Genomic DNA, 14,268 nt, shown 5'->3' on the forward strand with positions numbered 1-14,268 from the left:
CCATTCTTTCCATGATGGTTAGCAGCAACTGCTTCATTTGATATTTATATGTTTTGCCGTGCTTACAAACCATGCTAATAGGGTTGTCTTCTGTCCCCATCTATGGAGGAACTAATTCTAACTTTAGTGTGGTTTGGGCACATCCTGATTTCACCATTGTGGATGTTATTAGGGCACCTAACCTTGAGTCCACCATTAGCCTCAGGGCTTGGGTATGGCCTACATGCCACCCAAAGCTACAGTCCATTTTTTTCATCATGGTGGGTGTCTGAGTTCCACTTTCCCTAGCGAGGGGCCAGTCCTTCTCCAGGATGCCCCTCTCTTATTTTCTTCAGGCAGTTTCGTGCCATATGACCCACAATCCCATATTGGTAACACACTGAGTCTCTAGGCCCGGTGCTTCTGGGATTCCATCCTTGGCCCATGCCCCCTCTATTCTTTGGGCCCCTGGTTCTCAACAAGAGGTGATGCCTGCTGAGGTAGAGATCACCTTTGGTAGCTTTTCGTGGGATATCTCTCTTTCCACTGCCACAAAGGCCTCCACAAGATGCAAAGCCTCATCCATCATCTGAGGTTAGTGTCTTTGTACCCGTTTCTGGGTGTGCTGTCCCATATTATTGAGAAATTGCTCCAGGGTAAGCAAATCCATCACTTCTGTACTGTTTTCTTTCCTGTACCGATCTTTCAATCAGATCTCTCAGGGATTGAACCAGAATCCTTGGTTGTTTTCCCTTGGGCCTCTTCTTGGCTCGAAATCATTGCCTATAAAACTCTGGTGCTATATCCAATCTATATAATATAGCCTTCTTCACTTAGTTGTAATTGCCAGCCTCATCCCTTGACAGAGCCCTATAAGCAGCCTGAGCACAGCCAATTAACAAAGGGCCCAACTGGCTGGCCAACTGCTCAGGGTTCCATTCTGCTGCCAACATTGCTGTCTTGAAGGCCTCCAAATAGGTTTCCGTATCACCTTCAACTATCATCTTTGGCATTCATAATCCCTCTGCAGCCCACATTATCATGGCTTGCTGCACTTTGATTTTCTCACTTAACTCTTGTTGCCTGTTCAAAATAGTTACCTGTGCCTTGGCCTCCTTGGAGAAGACTCTCACCAGTTCCTCCATCTGGGCCTGCCAGCCTTTGAATAACTGAATCATCATACTTTGTGCTTGTTGCCAATCTTGAGGGTTTCCCTCTGTCACCATCGGTGTACTAGAATCCATGATGTTCTTGTAATTGTTCCCCCACAGTAGGCCGGCCATGTGTTTTTAGGTTTGTTTACTGGCCAGTTCACCACTGTAAACAGTCCCTCCTCTATGGGATTCGTCAGCTGTCCCGTTTACTGTGAATGGTCCTCTCCTCAACAAGTTTTCACTACCCCATCGCCTTTCTGCTATTTCTTTTCACCCGCCATGCTAAGATGTCATCAGTAAAGTATGGGGAGGTAGATGCCTTCAGCAGTGGGTCAAACAGTTGAAGTTTGTGATGTATACACACAGCTTCTCCTCCCCTATACCCTGTCCTGTCACACACTCATATAGATTTTAGTGCTCAGACCTTTTAGTGCTCTGACGGTCTCGCCTGGTACCCCTTTTCTGACCCACACCTTCCAGTTCCAATGTTTGCTTCTTGTAGGTCTGTTACTTCCTGCCCCTTTTATGGGTCACCCTGACTAGTGGAGCCATGGATATCTGGCTATACCCCCAAACAGTCGACAATCACTGTTTTAATATGTGACTGAAAAACAGAATGGGTTAAAATTTGAACAACATATTTTCTGTCTGACAGCTTCCCCCCCCACCCCAGTGCGCCTGATTTGAATCAGTTTAACTGAGATTTTAGCTATTTTCAGATGCTCTTTCTCTGGCCTCTGACTTAATGAATTTTCAAACGATCAGATTTTCTGAATCTTTCTGTAGAATAAATCCATGTAAATTATCCAATTACAGACCTTATTTATATTAAAATAGTGTCTCCTCTGTATATTTTATAACTCCTGTTTATAATGCTGATTAATAAATATTAGCCATTAGAGAACTAATGTAATAATCACAGCACAGGGAGGTCCAAGATGTACACACAAAAATGAATGGACTTCTGTTTCTCATGCAATAGCTCATCTCCATACAGAAGTGTGGATATTTGCAGGAAAGCACATTTTTGAGGGTGAAGCATAGATGTCCATTCTGGGAAACTTAACTTGCAAAATTTTGTTTCTTTGTGTAAGGGCCTTGTTACACATTACACTGTGAGCCACTGTTGATGAGTGAGCGTTAGTGCTAGGTCAAGTTTGGAGTAGTCACACATTCATGCCAGCAGAGGCCTGGAGAACTGAAAGGTAAGAATTCCCCATCCCATTCTGGGCTTCCCCACTAGCCCTGACCCCCATGGTTCCCCAGTTCCCTCCCAACCCCCAAACTCCTGCTTCCTCCCCTCCCCCGCCACACTTACTTGTGGCTGCCTGTGCTGTCTGCCTCAGGGGAGCAGACAGGGAAGGAGTAATTTGCCTGCCAGGCCACCACCATCACCACCATGGGACTATTACTCTTCTCTGGGCTGAGCCTGCCCAGAGACCAGCTGTGGAGGCAGTGCTTGGACAGGCAGGTTAACCCTTCCTTGCTGCACAGGCAGCCACAAATAAGTGGGAGAGGCAGAACAGTGAGCAGGGATCTCAGGTGCAGAGGAGGGCAGCATGGGGGCAGTGGGCCTGATCTGGGCCAGCGGAGGAGGGGAGGTGTTTACACTAAAGTGTAGCCTATAGTGGCCACACCTTAGTGTAACACAAGATGGGTAACACAGATCAGAGATAATCCTGCCCTGGAGTGACCTAACTTTGAGCTACTTAACGAGTACTTAAAACTAGTTTCAGGTGTTAATGTGTAGACAAGCCAGGTGTTAAATGCTGCAGGAGCCACCCAAAATTATGTGTAAGGGCCGTGTTACCACACTTTAACACAGAGGTAGGCAAAACACAGCTTGTGGGCTGGATCTGGCCCACGACACAATTTCATCCAGCCCACAGGTGCCCACCACCTAATTGTACCCCACCCAGCCCTTCTGCCCATAAGGGTAGAACAAGGCACCCACATATAGACACACCCTCCCAACATACCCTATTACACCTCATCCTACCCTTGTGTGTGGAAGGGCCTGACCCAGCCAGCATGCAGCTTCCAGGCGGGGCTGCAGCTGCCACTGCTGCAGCCACTGGGGGACTGGCTCAGCTTCCCCAGCATCCTGCTTGCTCCAGACACCAGGTAGGAAAGCAGCAGGGGTTGGGGCAGGGGAAGGAGGAGAGCTGAGGCTGGGTGGGAGCACAAAGCATGGGGCTGGGGCTGGCAGCAGTGCAGAGTCTGTGCCAAGGCGGGCAGCAGGAGCTTGGAGCTTGGGTGGGCAGGGTGTGAGGGAGGGTGGGAGATGTGGGGACCCCCTACATACTCCCTTCCATGGTTCGCTGGCAGCAACAGCAGCAGCAGGCAGAGGTGCTTTGGGTGCTCGTGCCCAGCACAGGCGCTGCTACCAGCAGCGCATGGCTCGAACCAACACTGAACCTGGTAGCAAGGAGTACAACTAGGCTGGCTCACCTTTATTGCATCGGGCTCTGCATGGTGCACTTGCAGCTCCCACACTCGCACACCACTAGGAGTAGCCCTACATGATGGAGCCAGCTGCATTTGCCACTCCCTTCCATGCAGGCCCTGGGACTCCACCTGGAAGCAGGGGCCAAGGCTCCCCTCCACTTCCACTGAAGCCTTAGGACCTGCACGGCAGGGAGAAGCAAAGGCAGCTGGCTCTATCTTGCTGGGCTTCTCCTGGTGGCACTTGAGTATGGGAGCTGCATATGTGCCCCAGGGAGCCCCATGTGATAGAACTGGACCAGCCAGGCTGTGCTCCTTGGTCTCAGGTGCAGCGCTGGCTGGAGCTATGCAGTCCCGGGAACAGCACCTGCACTGTGCAGGAGAGCCCTAAGTGCCCTCGCCTGCTGCTGCCACTGGTAGGAGCTGTGCATCATGAGAAGTGTGTGGGGTGTTCCCACACTCCCTCACACCCCAAAAACCACACACACCCACACCCTGCCTCCACAACCCACCCACATATACACCCTCCAACATACCCTATTGCCTCCCCACATCCCACCATACACACACCCCCACCCTAACCACACCCACACCCCCCACACAATATACAAGAGTAAGACTTTATTTCTGAGTTACTATGCAATCATCTCTATATACACTATGCAAACACAAATTATGACAAAATATTTTTTGTAATAAAATTAAAATATGTTTAGTAGGTGTTTGACTTTTAGTATATGATTTGGTTTTCTTCTGGTTCCAAGAGGGCAAACCTTCCCTCCCAAAAGGAGTATTTCTGGGGGGCAAGGGGAAGGACTTCCAGTAGTAAAGGTCAGGGGTTAGGGCAGGACTTCCTGTCTCAAGATGGTGACAAGGGAGTGGAACACCTGTCAAGGGGTGGGGCTTTCCTTGCAGTCCTTGACAGCCTGCCAAAACTTATTAAGCGGCCCTCCAGCTGAAATAATTGCCTGCCCCTGCTTTAACACCTGAAACTGTTTTTAAGTGCTCATTATGCAGCTCAAAGTTTCACTGCTCCGGGGCAGGATTATCTCTGATCCATGCTACCCAGGTCCTGTTACTGTAATGTGCAGCCTTTCTAGGCTACACCTTGGGGCCTTATTACACATTAATTTTAGGCAGCTCCTGACACTCTTAACCCTTGGATTGTCTGCACATTAACACCTGAAAGTAGTTTTAAGCACACTTGAGACAGCTTAAAGTTATGCCACTCCAGGGCAGGTTTATCTTTGATCCCTGGTATCCAGCTTGTGTTCCATTAATGTGTGGCCATTCCCCAGAGATGAGTGGCCCAAGTTGCAGTCTTCTAACATCCCAGGATGCAGTGTCCCTTCCTTCATCATCCTGTTCTGTGTGGACAGACTTTTCACCGCCCCAAACTCTACTGCCCAGGGGGCTGTTCTGACATCTGATTGGAAATGGGCAAACATAGTGCCCATATTTAGGAAAGGGAAAAAGGCTATCCAGGGAACTACAGACCAGTCAGCCTTATGTCATTCCCTGGAAAAATCATGGAGCAGATCCTCAAGGAATCCATTTCAAAGTACTTGGAGGAAAACAAGGTGATTAGGAACAGTCAGCATCCATTCATGAAGGGCAAGTCAAGGGTGACCAACCTGATTGCCTTCTACGATGAGATGACTGGTTCTTTGGATGTGGGGAGACCAGTAGATGTGGTATACCTTGATTTTATCAAGGCTTTTGACACGGTCTCCCACAACATTCTTGCAGGCAAACTAAGGAAGTATGCGCTGGATGAATGGATTGCAAGGTGGATAGAAAACTGGCTGGAGGATTGGGCTCAGAGGGTAGTAATCAATGGCTTGATGTCTAGTTGGCAGCTGGTATCAAGTGGAGTGCCCCAGGGGTTGGTCCTGGGGCTAGTTCTGTTCAATATATTCATCAACATCCTATAACATAGCATAGAGTGCACCCTCAACAAGTTTGCAGATGACACCAAGTTTGCAGATGTGGGGAGTAGTAGATATGTTGGAGGATAGGGCTAGGATTCAGACTGACCTAGACAAATTGGAGAAATGGGCCAAAAGAAATCTCAAGAGATTCAACAAGGACAAGTGCAAAGTCCTTCACTTAGGATGGAACAGTCCCATGCATGGTAAAGGCTGGGGGCTGACCAACTGGACAGCAGCTCTGCAGAAAAGGACCTGTGGGGTTACAAAGAATAGTAAGCTGAATATGAGCCAGCAGTATGCTCTTGTTGTCAAGAAGGCTAATGGCATACTGGGCTGCATTGGTAGGTATGTTGACAGTAGGTCAAGGGAAGCAATAATTCCCCTCTATTTGGCACTGGTGAGGCCATATCTGGAGTACTATGTTCAGTTTTGGGTCCCCACTACAGGAAGGGTGTGGACAAATTGGAGAGAGTTCAGCAGAGGACAACAAAAATAGTTCAGGGGCTGGGACACATGATTTCTGAGGAAAGACTGAGGGAACTGGGTTTATTTAGTTAGAGAAGAGAAGACTTAAGAGGAGATTTAATAGTAGCCTTTGACTAACTGCAGGGGGGCTTGAAGGAGGATAGATCTAGACTGTACTCAGTGGTGGCAGATGACAGAACAAGGAACAATGGTCTCAAGTTGCAGCAAGAGAAATTTGGGTTATATATGAGGAAGAATTTTCTCATTAAGAGGGTAGTAAAACACTGGAACTGGATAGCCAGACAGGTTTTGCACTCTCCATCCTTGGTGGTTTTTAAGACCTGGCTAGACAAATCTTTGGCTGGGATGATCTAGTTGGGGATGGTCCTTCTTTGAGCAGGGGGTTGAACTAGATGATCTCTGCCTCCACCTGCTTACTTGTGCCTGCCTGTGCTATCTGTTTCTGGGGAGCAGGCAGGGAAGGGTTAACCTGTCTGCCCAACCAGAGCCACTGCTGATGCTCTCTGGGCAGGCTCAGCTCTGGCAGTAGCAGCAGCTTTCCCCTGGGACAGACAGCTAGTCAGCTACAAGTAGACAGGGGTGGGGTGGGGGGCAGCAGCAGTGGAAGACCAACAGGCAGGAAGGAGGGAGCCATGGCCCCCGGGCGCCAGCCTGGTGGGAGTGCCAGCTGGGCCCTTCAGAGTTCTTATTGCGCTATGTGACTTTAAGTACTGCTACACAGGGGAGGGCAAAATGCGGCCCCGGGGGCTGAATGCGGCCCACCAGCCTGTTCTATCTGGCCCATGGGGCCCCTAAAAAATTTAGAAAATTAATATTAATCTGCGCTGGGCTGCCTGCCATGTGGCCCTCGATGGCTTGCCGAAACTCACTAAGCGGCCCTCTGCCCAAAATAATTGCCTGCCCCTGTGCTACGAGAAGGGTGGGGGGGAAACACAAATGCAAGCATTGGCATTGGCCCCTGGGTGCCGGAGACCCACGATATGTCACTGGACAGTGGGGAATGCCAAGGGGCAGGAGGAAGCTGCAGGGGTGCAGGGGGGAACTTGGGCAGCCCCAAGGGGCAGAGGGCAAGCCTGGAATGGAAATGGCAGGGGGAGGATTTTAACCTTTCAGTCCTCCAGGCCTCTGCTGGCCTGAAGTGCAACTGCTTTAAACTCAAGATGGCAGTAACACCCATCAACATTTGTACAGGTCACAGTGTAAGGTGTAACAAGGCCCTTAAAGCCCTAAGATGTTGTGTTGTAGCATCAAGGCAGTCTTAGGATGTCATTTGATCCTAATATTAATGCTAATTAATAGCCAAATTGTGTAGATTTTACATTGAGTTGACAGGAGTTTAGCTGAGAAATGACTGGTAAATAAGGACTGTAGCATTTGACTCTTAACAGAATAGATTTCTGAGGATCAGAAGAAGCCTCCTTACATACAGAATTGTATTGCAGCATATTGCATAAAATCTGGCTCATGTATGATGAGGCATATATACTATTGCAATTGATTAGGAGGCTTTGTGACCCAGTGGGCCTGTCTATGTGAGACGCGACTGCTCAGTAGCTGAATAATATTGTGCAGTAGCGCATCACAGGACAGACAGTGCTAAAACCCTACTGTGTAGTATTATTAGGATACCACGCAGTAGCATCACTTAAAAGATACTTGCTATTGCTAATGTACAGTAACTCTGGTTACTGCACATCTCTCTGGTTACTGCACATTTTTTTAGTACTTGCTTACAAGTACTAAATAAGTGCACTGTAACCACTGCACAGTAGCATCTCATGCAGATGCACCCAGTATGTTGAAACAACTATGGAGGACTTCAAAAGAGGAGTATCAGCAGGACTATTAGCAATGTTAATTCAAGCACTTCAGTAAACATTTTTGGGTAATCTTTTAATGGTAAGCTGGTTTGGGAAATTTGACTTGGAGCCATTCATTTGAGTTAACAATTTTATACTGTAATAATATAGAATAATAGTGATTTCCCTCTTTTCCTCATTACTGCCCTTTTCTCTGAGAATGATCTCTCTGAAAGAGATTTTTGAGAGAAGCAGGAAATGGTGCTGTATAGCTTGCTGCTTTTTATAAATCTGTACCACTGCTTAAACTCAAGTGAGGTTACAGATGTTCTTTTAGTTTTGCCCTGCAGTTTTATAAACTCCATTAGCTCTTGACATTTACCTTGATGAGCTGTACCTTATGAGTACCTAGCTATGTAGCCTCAACCCATCTGGGATTTAATTAAGAGGCTTTCATACCAGATGCATTCACACTTCAACTGTTTCTCTCCAGAAGGACACAAAACCAGCAGGGCTTCCCTATCACAGGGCATTAACTGATGCGATGCTCTCGTTTTCAATATGTCTGACTTCTTGCCTTCAACCCTCTCATGCTGAGTTCTTGTGTTCCTTTTTTCCCCAGGGTCATGTCCTACACAGAGCTCCCACTGTGGCTTTGCTCTGCTGGGTCAACAGAAACACGAGACGAGAGTTTTCACTCTTTATTATTACTTGGCTAAACTTGAAAAAAAATAAGATCCCTATCAATTTCATTCTTAGGCTTCATCTTAGCAGAGATATGGTAGAATGTAAAGACTGCCCTGCTTCAAGCCTTTAGATTTCCTGTACCTTTAAGAAAGGGTAGCAAGGATGGCATCTGACAGGCTCTGCAGCTTTCACAGATTGTAGCTGTTTTCTTCTGAATAGCAAAACATGTTCCAAAGAACAGCTTGACAAAAGCTTCTTATATTTTAGCAATGGCAGCACTGGAAATATTTCATGCATATATAAGATCAAGCATCTACATAGACAATTGCTGTTTTCTGCAACTTTTGTAAGTTTCAGTAAAACTTATTAAGTACTGTTTCTCTTTCTTTTTTGAAAAAGAAAAAGCCTGCATTTTCTGCCATTTCCCAAGAGGCTTTTTATCTGTTTAAACCAACTAGGGATTTTTCACATATTGACATAAGCATTCATTTGCTAATTTGCTGGACATTAAACTGCATGGAGCCTCCCCCGGCGTCCTTGAATGAGACTGAAATACTTGGGTACTTAGTGCTGCTCAGACTCCGCATCATTCCTAGCGCACATATGGTTATTCCTCCTCTATCTCCTAGATAAAAGTCACTGTTTGATCGCCTTAAGGAAAAGAATGAGTTAAATGGACCAATATTCGAGCCTTGGCTCTAAAACTGGGCCTTTTGAGAAAGTCCTCAGCACCTGCAGCAGCTAGGTCATTTGCACATACATAAATAAATAAATTAACAATGAATAAATAATTTAATCCTGCCACACAATGCCACCTTGCAGATTTGATCCTTTGCTCCCAGTGAATTTGTCCATTCCTAATTCTTTTTGATAAAGTCCTCAGATACTTGCTGACTGTCAGGCTAATTTTCTTATTGTTTTCGCTTGATTAGTTCTGTATGACCTAAGGTCGCCCTTAAAATCCACATCTCTCGTGAAGACTCCGAAAGGCCTTCTTTTTTTTCAAAGGGATGGAAAGTGCCTGCCATTTCTCCGGACAAAAGCCTGGAAGGTTTTCAGTTATTAGCCTCCTGAAGCAGCCCTTTCGCTCACCCAAGCGCAAAAAAAACTCATTAGGGGGCACCTTTCTTTCTGGCTTCTTTATCTGATGCATGTAGGGCTTACGTATATCAAGATTTTCAGGTCTTGGATACATTTGGACAGTCTCCCCTTTAACCCTGCTGGACTGTGCTGTGTCCACCCCACAGGGTTACCTAGAACTTTATGTTCTGCCCCACCTGGAGGGTCTTGCTGTTTTTAAAAGCTTTTACCAAGGCTGCTGTGGGATAAATGACACACACTTTAGAAAAATCAATGCAAAATGAAGATGCATAAATGCACTCTGAAACGGTTACAACAGCACATTTAGAAAGTCAGGCAGGGCTGCCCACCATGGCTGGAGATTGTGCCTGAATATTCAACATTTTATACCTTGGGGTCATTTTTAAGGCTTTTTTGGTTTGAGTTTTAGTCATGTGCTAAAGTCAAAGGCATTTACATGACTAAACCTTGGCCTGTCCCTTTGAAAAGTGCACTTTGTTTGGGCTAGATTGTGCCCTACCTTACTTACCCATCCCTTTGCAGGGGCCAAGTCTTGATACAGCCTTGTACTTAGCTAACAGAGGTGTAGTGGCAAAGCATTTCAGGTGCCTCCCTACTTCTCTAGAGGCCGGAGTTTGGGTTTTGTCTCTGGACCTGTACTGTGGGTAGTATATAAAACAGAAGCCACTCCATTCAGGCGTTGTTGCTGTACCTTCCCCAAAGGCACGTCCTGTTTCTCACAGAACAGGAACAGTAATATCCCTTGTACTCTCTTGGCCTTGCAGAGGGTGTAAATCAGACAGCATTTGGCCAGCTGCGTATCTGGGAAAACAGTGCAGTCACACATATAGCAATGCCATGCTTGTGTTTACTCGTTTTGAAGAAAAAGTAGCAGGGAACCATATAAGCAGGTGCATTTAGTAAAATATGCATGCTAGTTACAGTTTCTATCCTGTGTGGGACACTTCTGGGTTTTATGTATTCAGCAGCACTGGGCTTTCAGAATAACTCTTCTACTTAAGAAACCAGTGAGTGAGAGGGGGACATGTAGGGTAACATTGATGTTGTTGTTTCTTTCAGGAAAGGATTGCCCAGTCTCTTTGATGAGAGATCAGTAATGAATTCTGTGCCTGAGATAAATGAAGACAAAGATGTGCAGAATCAGAAAGAAAATATTAATGACCAGAAAGAGAAACACAGCTGTAAAAGAACTCCTAGACAGGTACAATGATGCCACGTACATTTGTTCTGAAGAACAACTTTTAATTAACTGATGCTTATCCTGACTGACACCTTCTGGATCAGGATTCTGCCATGGCCTTAATTCCAAGCAGAGGAGGTGCCTGAGAACAGCTTGTGCTGGAGGCTGCAGGTTCAGGAATACATGCTAGTACCCTGATGAGGATTGCAAAATTCAATATTTTGTCCATAATTTCATAGTTTCATTGCTGGCTGCACAAGGTAGACATTTTGCTTCCAACCTACCTTAGTGGTAGAGATCATGGCCATGTCCACACAAGCATGGACATTTGTTTCCCCACAGACAAGTAGCAGCGGCAGCTTGTCCCCAGGAAAAGCCCATGCCACGCTCCCTCTAGTGTGTGGCAGGTTACCCCAGATGGGGTAGGGGAGGCTGGGCCCAGCAACTGTTCTGGCCCCAGCAGCCTTAGCAGGGGCCCTGGGGTCTCCTAAGGCTACAGCCACAGTGCTCCTGCAGCTGAGAGCCTGGCCAGCAGCTGGAGCATGGCTTCAGCAAGCTAGGCTCTGGTTTTTTGCTGTGCATGCTGTGCATACCATGCTGTGCATACTCTGGCTTTGCGTTGTGCATACCATGTGCTCTGCCCCACTTTTTTTGGTGTGGGTTTTTTTGACTCCAGATCCTTGTCTTATTTTGCCTTTGAAGCATTCATAGATTCATAGATTTATAGATGTTAGGGTCAGAAGGGACCTCAACAGATCATCGAGTCCGACCCCCTGCATAGGCAGGAAAGAGTGCTAGGTCTAGATGACCCCAGCTAGATGCCTATCTAACCTCCTCTTGAAGACCCCCAGGGTAGGGGAGAGCACCACCTCCCTTGGGAGCCCATTCCAGACCTTGGCCACTCGAACTGTGAAGAAGTTCTTCCTAATGTCTAGTCTAAATCTGCTCTCTGCTAGCTTATGGCCGTTATTTCTTGCAACCCCCAGGGGTGCCTTGGTGAGTAAAGCCTCACCAATTCCCTTCTGTGCCCCCATGATGAACTTATAGGCAACCACAAGGTTGCCTCTCAACCTTCTCTTGCGGAGGCTGAAGAGGTCCAGGTGCCCCAGTCTCTCCTCATAGGGCTTGGCCTGCAAGCCCTTAACCATATGAGTGGCCCTTCTCTGGACCCTCTCCAGGTTATCCTCATCCCTCTTGAAGTGCGGTGCCCAAAATTGCACGCAGTACTCCAACTGCAGTCTGACCAGCACCCGAGACAGGGGAAGTATCACCTCCTTGGTTCTGTTCGTCATGCATCTGCTGATGCATGATAAAGTGCAGTTAGCTTTTCTGATGACTTTGTCACGCTGACAACTCATGTTCATCTTGGAGTCCACTAGGACTCCAAGATCCCTTTCCACTTCCATGCCACCAAGCAGGTCATTTCCTAGGCAGTAGGTATGCTGGACATTTTTCCTCCCTAGGTGCAGCACTTTGCATTTCTCCTTGTCGAACTGCATCCTGTTGTTTTCTGCCCACTTGTCCAACCTGTCCAGGTCTGCCTGCAGCTATCAACTATCAACTTGTTACTTTAGCAATGGTCAGTTATGTTTCTAATTCCTTGTGCAGTACTTCATGATAGCCCAGGGAGAAACCTAGGTAAATTATGTCTGCAGATTTCTATCACAGGTCTGATTTTTCTCTCACCCCTTCACATTCATTCTAGCAAATTAAAATTACATATGGCCTAATCTAGCAAACACTTACATTAGAGTTTATGTCATTTTATTTATGCAGCGGTTCCACTGGAGGTATAATTTGTCACTGTTTTTAAGATGGCTATGAGCTGCCACACAAGAGTGCCGGGTACAAGGTTAAGACACACTGGCCCTGATCCTTTAAGCACTTACACATAGACTTAGTTTTATGAGTTTAAGTTTATATTTATGAAATTATGAATATGCATAAAGTATTTGTAGGCTGAGGTTTTGAGAAGGTTAGCAGTTGTGACTTGATCAGAGATTCTCTGATAAAATGTAAATTGCAATTCCTGTTTTTTGTCCCATGGACACAACAGATGTCATGGAAATGCATGTAGAGGGCATGCAGAGCTTCTGCTTTCATTATTATGTATGCAGTACTACAGGCTTATATAATGGACTGGCAAAGGGCCAATGTGGTCCCCATTTTCAAGAAAGGGAGGAAGGAGGACCCAGGCAACTATAGGCCAGTCAGTCTCACCTCCATCCTTGGCAAAGTCTTTGAAAAAATTATCAAGGCTCACATTTGCGAGAGCCCGGCAGGAAAAATTATGCTGAGGGGAAACCAGCATGGGTTCGTAGCAGGTAGATCATGCCTGACTAATCTAGTCTCTTTTTATGACCAGGTTACAAAACACCTGGACGCAGGAGTAGGGGTTGACGTTGTTTACTTAGACTTCAGGAAGGCCTTCGATACGGTATCCCACACCATACTGGTGAACAAGTTAAGAGGCTGTGACTTGGATGACTACACAGTCTGGTGGGTGGCGAATTGGCTAGAGGGTCACACCCTGAGAGTCATAGTGGATGGGTCAGTATCGACTTGGAAGGGTGTGGGCAGTGGGGTCCCGCAGGGCTCGGTCCTTGGACTGATACTCTTCAATGTCTTCATCAGCGACTTGGATGAGGGAGTGAAGTGTACTCTGTCCAAGTTTGTGGATGACACAAAACTGTGGGGAGAAGTGGACACACCGGAGGGCAGGGAACAACTACAAGCAGACCTGGACAGGTTGGACATATGGGCAGAAAACAACAGAATGCAATTCAACAAGGAGAAATGCAAAGTGCTGCACCTAGGGAGGAAAAATGTCCAGCATACCTACTGCCTAGGAAATGACCTGCTTGGTGGCATGGAAGTGGAAAGGGATCTTGGAGTCCTAGTGGACTCCAAGATGAACATGAGTTGTCAGCGTGACAAAGTCATCAGAAAAGCTAACTGCACTTTATCATGCATCAGCAGATGCATGACGAACAGAACCAAGGAGGTGATACTTCCCCTCTCTCGGGTGCTGGTCAGACTGCAGTTGGAGTACTGCGTGCAATTTTGGGCACCGCACTTCAAGAGGGATGTGGATAACCTGGAGAGGGTCCAGAGAAGGGCCACTCATATGGTTAAGGGCTTGCAGGCCAAGCCCTATGAGGAGAGACTGGGGCACCTGGACCTCTTCAGCCTCCGCAAGAGAAGGTTGAGAGGCAACCTTGTGGTTGCCTATAAGTTCATCATGGGGGCACAGAAGGGAATTGGTGAGGCTTTACTCACCAAGGCACCCCTGGGGGTTGCAAGAAATAACGGCCATAAGCTAGCAGAGAGCAGATTTAGACTAGACATTAGGAAGAACTTCTTCACAGTTCGAGTGGCCAAGGTCTGGAATGGGCTCCCAAGGGAGGTGGTGCTCTCCCCTACCCTGGGGGTCTTCAAGAGGAGGTTAGATGAGTATCTAGCTGGGGTCATCTAGACCCAGCACTCTTTCCTGCTTATGCAGGGGG

At 47.0% G+C, this 14,268-nt stretch overlaps 1 protein-coding gene across 1 annotated transcript in view; it reads left to right on the plus strand.

Moving 5' to 3' along the window:
- LOC102577332 (EF-hand calcium-binding domain-containing protein 6) overlaps nt 1-14,268 on the plus strand; it is a 110,130-nt gene that overhangs the window by 83,101 nt on the left and 12,761 nt on the right. Inside the window, exon 13 of the mRNA XM_019481333.2 lies at nt 10,642-10,783. Within this exon, the coding sequence (XP_019336878.1) occupies nt 10,642-10,783 (142 nt within the window). The remainder of the gene's footprint in view (nt 1-10,641; nt 10,784-14,268) is intronic.

Source organism: Alligator mississippiensis, chromosome 2 (assembly GCF_030867095.1).
Source record: "Alligator mississippiensis isolate rAllMis1 chromosome 2, rAllMis1, whole genome shotgun sequence".
NCBI lineage: Eukaryota > Metazoa > Chordata > Crocodylia > Alligatoridae > Alligator > Alligator mississippiensis.